Below are 8,662 nucleotides of genomic sequence, written 5' to 3'. Positions count from 1 at the left end.
GGAGTTCTTTTTTTTTTTTAAAATTTTTTTCCATTTTTTTTTTTGAACTTTTGGGGTTTTTTTTGTATGTACTTCAAATGATGAAGTGATGCATCAACTGGATTGACATTTTCTCCCTTTTGTTTGCATTTAGAAAGATCGATACATTGTCATCAGTAGAGCTGATGAAGAAGAACGCAAAAGAAGAGAACAACAAAAGCAGGCCAAGGAGCAGGTACATTTTTTTTTAAGGGTGGGAAAATGGAAAACTTTGAAGACCTCTTTTTTTCTGTTAAACAGGGATAAGGTTTTTGGTATGATAGATTTTAATAAAAACATGACATGAAACATTTTGCTTATGTGTTTACATCATAATCTCTCTTCTTATACTTATCCATAAGGACCTGTAAGGCATTTTCCCCCCTAGACAGGGAAGTTGTATCTAGTCAGGAATATGGTGTGCCTAAGTGGGTAGCTAGACTGCATTTCTGGACTGTGTGATTTTGCAAATTGGTTGGTAACAGTGGCTCTGTTGTGCAGGTTACTGCTGCATTTCCAAACTTCAGGAAACTTGGAAGTAGGCTGAGGTCTGGCATCCAGCCAGCCTTTCTTAGCTGAGCCCTTCCTCTTGGGCAAGGCTGATGTCACCTTAACTCAGATATTTTGTCATACTTTGCATAAAGGTGATGCCCACTAAGCACCATCTTTTTTTTTTTCTTGCAATGTTTATTAGTATATAGTGTATTGCTCTGTATATAAAGTGCATTTGTGACTTCTTTGGTCTAGGATTTGATTGAAGAGCAATGTAGGTAAGTACCCCACTAGTGACCTATCTGTTTTCAGTTTTTCTATGGAATATTTTGCTGCTGGAGTTTATTGAAAACAAAATAGCTAGACATCTGTGAAGCCTGTGCCCAGCATATTTCTCAACCTATTTGAGCAAGAAATCTGAACAAAGCCATAAATAAAAGTGAGGCAAAGGCCCCAAAATAGGGACATTTTTTTAAATATTGCTCTTCCTAACTTAGAGAGTTGATAGAATAACAGGTTTTGCATTAGAATGCATTTTTTGAAGGATATGATGTCTGAAAATCAAGTGTCTGTCACTATTTTCTAACTTCAGTCTTTAATGATTTGCCACTAATTTACCAAAAAAACATAATTTTATTAAAACTGACCAAAAATATGAGAGAGATCTGTACATTATGCAAAAATATGTGCAGTTGAAAGGCATAGTGCCCAGCAGAGATGAATGGATCTTATGTACTTCACAATTGAAATTAGTTGATGTGCTTCTGGTTGTCAGATTGTAAAGATTTCCATGATAGCTGTTATTGTTTGGGTTAGCCCACAAATAATTGTGATATTTGGTCCAAAAATTGTCAGGGCAAGACATAAGACTGCCCTGGCCTACTTGAACAAAAAGCATTAGAGCCCATTTTGGGCAAGTCTGCCACATTCTTGGGATTGCATACCAACTGTAGTTCCATGTTTAAAGAAAAAGGATAAGCATATGGAGAGACAAAGGAATCTGACTTCCTTCAAGAGCCTAGGTCCAAGGAAGTTATCTCCTTAGAAGAGCTCTTCCAGTTCTTTGTCTTGAGCTCCTTTATAACTGAAGCATCTGGCAGTGCACCCCTTGGAGGCTTCCACACAGTAAAGTCCTAGCAAGACCCACCAGCTCAAACAACTACCAGAGAGCTTTAGCCCACCCATGCCACCTGAGGAAGCACCTTTGACTGTTTCTAATGGTACTTCTCTGGAGCCTAATTGCTAACCACCCACCTCTAAGAGCCCTGACCATTTCTGCACCCATAAATTCCTTTATAAAAAAACCCATTACATAACCACGGACTGGTACTGGAGTCTGGTAATGGTGCCAGGCTGGCTTTGGGGTACAATTCTTACTCTACTGATGGGCAAAGCAGACTCTTAAATTTGAAAATGTGTTTACTTTTGCAATTCTGGTATTTAAGGCTTTAAGTAGTCCAACCCATGTTTTATAACTCCAGGAGAAATGTACTCAATTAACTTACAAATTGTTATAGGGAAATGTAGGACAAAACCCCAAAAAGCTTATGCCCATAGCAAAGTTCAGTCTTTATTACAACTGGAGAAGTATAATCAGAAATGTGGGTATAATGCTATGTATGCAGCATGCAGAAATGTGGGTATAATGCTGTATATGCAAGATCCACACTGATGGAATGGAGTCGGTAATCAGGAGACATCATTGTCTGAGGACTGGGTACTTGTCTGAGGATGAAGATGCAGCACCTCAGTGCACCACTTCACAAAGAGCTGCTTTTTGGATTCTTTGCTTATATGGTGTTTAAGAATCTAGAGGACATGGGGAAAGAACATGGAGTCAGAGAGAGGCATGTTTCACTGATCTCTCCTCAAGTATAATGGTAACTGGCCCTGTTAAACAATCAACCACAAAAGATCAGGAACACACATAAGTCTAGTTTTGTGGAAATGTTGGCCAGGGATGCCGGAGAGGAGGTTGACTCCAGTGCAGGAAGGAAAGATTGTTCTACTTTGCTCTTTCTTGTACCAAGGAAGGATGATCCCTTAAGACCTATTCTGGATCTCTCAAAGCTTAAATAGCTGAAAATCCCAAATTTCAAAATGCTGAACTTGCAGGCATTACTGCCACTGATGGTCACATGTGACCTTGAGGAAACCTACCTTCATATAACAATTTTCAAAGTGTATAGGCAGTACTGAGGTTTGTTGTAAGGGACTTTCATTATCAGCTTACCTCCTTGCCCTTTTTGTGTAGCTACCATGCTAAGAATGTTCATCATATGCCTGTCCCCACTGACAGCACACTACAGAATTAATGGCATCTACTTTAACCCATACATGGACAATTTTCTGATATAAGCGCAATCTCTAGAGGAGATGCAGGGGGACCCTGCATTACACTTTTCAATACCTGAACAGTATAGGTTTCAATATTCAACACTAAGTCCGACTTGAGACCCACTCAGAAGACTGTATTCCTAGGGGCATTCTTGGATGTAAATCCTTAAGGGCTATTCTCCCAGTAGAAAAGAATCGTTTCTTTTGCCTTTGTCAAAAACACGACCAACTTACCTAAGCGGACTGTCCTTCAGAAGACCAAAAAATTTTGAAATGTGATGAACCATCCTAGATATGTCTAGCTGGATTATATCTGAGGAAATTATAGTGGTTCCTGATAAACACTTTGGCAAAACAATCAGAACCCTATAAGAACTGTATCCCAGTGTTACCTTGTGTTCAAAAGGAACTACACTAGTGTGTGAACTAGATTAAAAGAAATGAGTGTGCCCTTCAAATAACCAGAGGAGGCCTTGGGGATCTCATATTAGACCTCAAGGTACAAGGCACTTGGAACTCTCAGGAAAGAATGCTGCAGGTAAAATAAATGCTTGTCATTTGTACTGTGATAGTCTTGGTGCCAGGGACTTTAACATTTCCTATAAATATCCTCACAGTGATATGCCAAGTAGACTGGGGGGAGTTTGCTGTTTTTTCACTTCTGCAAGATAGCCTTGCAGACTTGCGATCAGGCCATGCAGTAAAAGTTGCTGTTCAGTCTCCTGTGTCCACACATGGGAGAAATGCATGATAGACAGTTGAGCAGGACCTCTGCAGACCACACAGACTCATTTAGATTATACCATTGTATGGTATGGCCCAGAGATAGAGTTCTTTGCGTCTCTGCACAACAAACAGCTGAGAAAATTCTGCTCCAAAGTACTTCACTGATGAGCTTGAGAAGCAAACATCTTCTCCCTGAACTGGAGGGGTCCAGCTATGTATGGTTTTCCACGAATTACCTTGCTTCCTGGGGTTATTTGAAAGATGTGGGAAGAGAGTACAGTTTATACTAATTTGCCCCATCTGACTCAAGCAGCACTTGTTCTCTTAGCTGCCACACCTGGGAAGGGAAAAACTTTTGCTGCTGCCATAGCATCCCAATCTGGTACAGGGGCTTTCTTACACACCCCAAACTGTCTGTCTCAAGTCTAGTAGCTTGAAGGATATGACCTATTTCCTTTGGATACCTCAATTCTAAGACCATGATAAAAATCATACTGGAGTCTAGGAGACCAAGTACCTGGAAGTTGTACATAGCAAAATACAACATACTTGCACTCTGGTGTCAAAGGAGGAACCTGTACCCAAAACAGGGGTAGTTGTACCAAGTTTCAGTACCTCTTTTTTTCTGGTGGCTTAACATAATTGCAATGGAGGTGCATCTTTCTGCTGTTTCAGCATGTCTACCTTTAGATGCCTCCCCATTGCATGCACACTACCTGTCCTGATGTTGCTGAACAGCATCCTGCACCTTAAACCCACCAGGGGAATATTTGCTTCAACTTAGGATTTTCAATATTTTGGACAAGCTGACTTCCCATCACTTGAACCATTGATAGCTGTGACACTTTGTCTTGGAGAAGTGCTTCTTTATTGCAGTCATACAAGGTGGGGGGAAGTTTGTGAACTCCAACCTTTAAAGTGCAAAAAAAATGTTCCTAATATTTCACAGAGATAAGGTAACACTGGGACTTGGCTGGCACACTAGGTTGATTAGAGCTCTTCGAATGTGAAACTAAAAATGAAGGAGAGAAAATCAGTGAAGGCTGTTAATCTGGGTACATTTTACTTGCTGAATAGAAAGCACACTGGTTGGATACCAGCAAAAATAAAATTTGGAAAGGTAAGAGAAAAATCAACTAGAAAATTAGAGAAAAAAGATGTCTTGGAAGAATCATGCAACTGTTCAGTAAAAAGCAGTTCAAGTTTCAGCTTTGGTACAGGGGATGCCTTCCATTAATTTAGAGGAAAAATAAGCCATGCACTCATGTGTTAAAAATAAGTGATACACTAAAGGACTATATTCAGTCAAATAAAAAGCTGGAAAAACAGAAAAATAATGGGGAATTCAGATGAAATGATAAAACTGCAAAAATCAGAGATTCAAATGAAAAACAAATCGGTCTGATTATGAGGTTTTAAAAAAAATAATGCATTTAGAAGACAGAGCACAGAGAAAACCTTAGATCTGAAGTAGGTACATCATTTGTCAGCAACCTTTGGGTATCGGATCCGATCTCGGATCCGAGCCGGCAACTTGTTTCACAGCTGTCAGATCAGAGCTCCTCCCCTTACCCATAATCCCCTGCCAACCCTGACTGACCTTAGATCTAGTTTGCCGCGCTTAGTGAAAGCAGCTAGATTCAGAGCTCGTAGTCTGTTCAGATAAGTTTTCAACTTATTATACTTATTGTTATATTTTTTTATTAAAAGGTTGAGTGTGTTAGGTTTCCCCTTATTTTAGTTCTAGAATCTTGTATTTTTAAGTGTAAATTCCTCCCCTCCCCTCGCTGGTGCGTAGTGTTTGTGTGGGTCGGTGTGTGTGTTTGGGGCCTTGTGTGAGTGAGTTTGCTTTTTTGTACTAGTGTAATGTCAGAGGCCCCAAAACCGATCTTTTCTAAATGCACCGAGTGTGGCCATAAGCTTTCTCCAGCGGATGGCCACACTCTGTGTTCAGTGCCTTGGGGTTGAACACCTCTCCTCAGGGTGTGCTATCTGCGGGGCGTTCAACCCCAGGGCACTGAAAGAGTGGAGGTCGAAGCTGTTCTGGTGGGAATTTTGCCCCTGGATTCGGCTTCGGCCTCCGGTGCTCCCGTGGCCTCACCCCAGTCCTCGGTGGTAGCCACTCCTGCCTCTCTCCCCCCGGCCGGGACTCAAACTCCCGCTATAGCGCCGGAAAAGAAGGATGCCAGGAGGGAGAAAGAGAGGAAGAAGCACCACAAGCGGCGGGCCGTGGCCTCCGCTTCGGCCCCCCTGGCTAAGCGGGCTTCTCCCTCCATGGCTTCCAAGTCTCCTCCTCCTTGGCTCCGGTCCCCATGCTTCTCACTGGGACCCGAGGAGGAGGAGACCTGATCTCAGTCGAGGTCATCGAGGCGGCACTCCCGGCCCGCCTTGGTGGCCTCGTCAAGATCCACATATAGCCTGTCTGATGCAGACTTGGACCGGATGATGGGAAGGTTCATCCAGGCCCAGCTGCAGATGGGAGTGCTCCTACCTCCCCCCCTTTGGGGGGGAACTCTATGCCTTTTTTTGCCCCGATAGCTCCTTCTCAGACTCGCTTCCCGGGTTCGGTGCGCCCGGAGCCAGGCAGCGTTGGAGCCGGGGGTGGGTCGGTGCTGACAGTACTTGGTACTTCGGCTCTGACCTTTCCCTCGAGTTTGTCTGGTCCGTCCTTGTCGGATCCGAGCTCTCGGAGCCGTGGGCTGATCTTCGGATACAAGGGATTCAGTGTGCCTTCGGCTCCGACCAGGTCGGAGCACACGGGTCCTTCGGATCCGATGGTCTCTGCTCCGGTACGATTCCCCCCCCCATCAGATCCGAGTGGGAGACACGTGGACTCCTCTGAGTCCTTAACAGAAGGCACTGACTTGGATGAAGGGGAAGGCTCCCCAAGGTCACCCCCCCCCGAGGATGTCTCCTTCGGAGACATCATGGAAATGCTCAGGATTAGGGGGGGTGGTCTGCCCCCAAGGCTTCCACCGACGAGTCCGTGTTCTTGGAGGCATTCAAAGCAGGCCCATCTACCTCTTGGGTGTCCCCTCCGCCCGAACCCCCTGGTGGACCATATTACCACCAGGGCGTGGAAGGAGCCAGACACTGTGGAGCCAGTTCCCAAATGCCCCGATAGGATTCTGAGCCCCCCTTCAGAGAGGTCCCACTGGAGCAAGGGTCCCCCCATAGATGCCATGTTGGTGGCGGCAGCCACCAAGAGGGAATTAGCTCAGGAGAGCCCCTCGGTCCATCCACCGAGCAAAGAGTCCCGCTTGATGGATAGTCTAGGGAAGCGTGTCTTTAGTTCAGCGACCTTCTCAGTAAGGTCCCTGAACTACATGGCACACATTATTAGGATGCAGCGGGACCTTATCAAAGAGTACGCTGCTTCCCCCCTGGAGTCCATGTCGGCGGAGGACAAACAGTTTTACTCCTCTCACATGGCCACTCTAAGATCTATATCGAATACCTCTATGCGGCTTTTGTCCCATGCCACAGAGGGAGCCGCTAGAGCCAGCGGAGCAGGCCTAGTTATGAGATGCCAGGCCTGGCTCCGACATTGTGACTTCGCAGAACCCTTCAAGGTGTCATTTGCGAATGCCCCCTCTTATGGTTCTGCCTTATTTGGCAAGACAGTTTGCGAGACTTTAGTCCAGAGCGAAAAGGACGGGAAGACGTTGTCTGCCATCGGAGTCCACTTCTCTTCCCCCCAGAGGTCCTTCTCCAAGAACCAAAAGGGACAGAAGAAGATGTGGTTCCGGAAATCACAACATTCCCAGCCTGCTCCGGACAACCAGTCCTGTGGCAGAGGAGGACAGGGAGGACGCCGCCCTAGAGGCAGAGGGGGCCCGAAGAATTTTGGGTCCAGAGAAACCTTCTCTGATCGGCCCATGCAGCAACCCTGAGGGGTTGCACGACTGCTCCACTCTGGAGGCAGTCTGGGATCGTTTCTCTAGGCACCTGGCAGCTTGGGAGTCCATCACATCAGATCGCTGGGTGCTTCGTATCATATCCAGAGGTTACCAAATTCCCCTGTATCATGTTCCCAAACTCAGAAACCTCCCTGATATACCACCTGATCAGAGGGAGGTAGCAGCTGCAGAGATTCAGCAGCTCCTAGAAAAAAGAGCCATCCAACCCGTCCCCCCAGACAAGCGTGGATTAGGTTTTTACTCCAGGTTCTTTCTGGTGCCAAAAAAGACGGTGGACTTAAGGCCAATTCTTGACCTCTCCCTTTTGAACCTGTCAGTAACGAAACAAAAATTCTGGATGGTCACTCTTCAGTCCATCCTCCCCCTATTGTGGGAGAACGACTGGATGTTCTCAATAGACCTCAAGGATGCGTACTACCACATTCTGATGGACATACGATCCAGGAGGTTCCTCCGCTTCCGGCTGGGAGCCAGTCACTACCAGTTCAGGGCCCTTCCCTTTGGCCTCACCACAGCCCCCAGGGTGTTTATCAAAGTATTAGCAGTGATAGTTGCCCACCTGAGACTCCAGGGAATGCTGTTTTTTCTATACCTAGACGACTGGCTCCTGACCGCCCCGACAAGGCATCTACTTTGCTCAGCCAGGGACTACTTCCTCCGGCTTGCTCCCCAGCTGGGCATTACCATCAACAGGGACAAATCTTCTCTTGCTCTGACTCAGGTGATAGAGTTTATAGGGGTCAAGTTGGATACAAGAAACCTTCTAGCATTCCTGACTGCGGAACGACTACAAAACCTGAGGCTTCATGTGCGGGCCATCCTCCAATTAGAAGCCCCATCGGCGGAGTTGGTCCTGAGGGCTCTAGGCTCCATGGCGGCAGTAATCACTCTTCTGCCATGGCTCATCTGAAGAGGAGGGTCCTGCAATGGACCCTTCAAGTCCAGTGGTCCTTTCTACATTACCCCCTAAGCCATCCTATTCCCCTCAGCAGGGCTTGCAGGAGGGCTGTTATGGTGGCTCCAATCTCCGGACCTCTATACAGGACGTCCCTTCACCACACCTCCTCCCCTCGCCACGGTGACCACGGACACCTCTCGCCTTGGGTGGGTGGGGCATTGCTCAGGCAGGACTGTCCAAGGCATGTGCAACGACACGGAGACCTCTTTGC

The 8,662-nt window shown here is 46.1% G+C and overlaps 1 protein-coding gene across 1 annotated transcript in view; it reads left to right on the top strand.

The window, feature by feature from the left end:
- PARN (poly(A)-specific ribonuclease) overlaps window positions 1-8,662 on the top strand; it is a 1,015,251-nt gene that overhangs the window by 248,325 nt on the left and 758,264 nt on the right. The window contains exon 9 of the mRNA XM_044088915.1: window positions 134-214. Coding sequence (XP_043944850.1) covers window positions 134-214 — 81 coding nt within the window. The remainder of the gene's footprint in view (window positions 1-133; window positions 215-8,662) is intronic.

Source organism: Protopterus annectens, chromosome 12.part0, assembly GCF_019279795.1.
Source record: "Protopterus annectens isolate FY-2018-M chromosome 12.part0, PAN1.0, whole genome shotgun sequence".
Taxonomy (NCBI): Eukaryota; Metazoa; Chordata; order Ceratodontiformes; family Protopteridae; genus Protopterus; species Protopterus annectens.
This window is presented reverse-complemented; position numbering and strand designations above follow the sequence as displayed.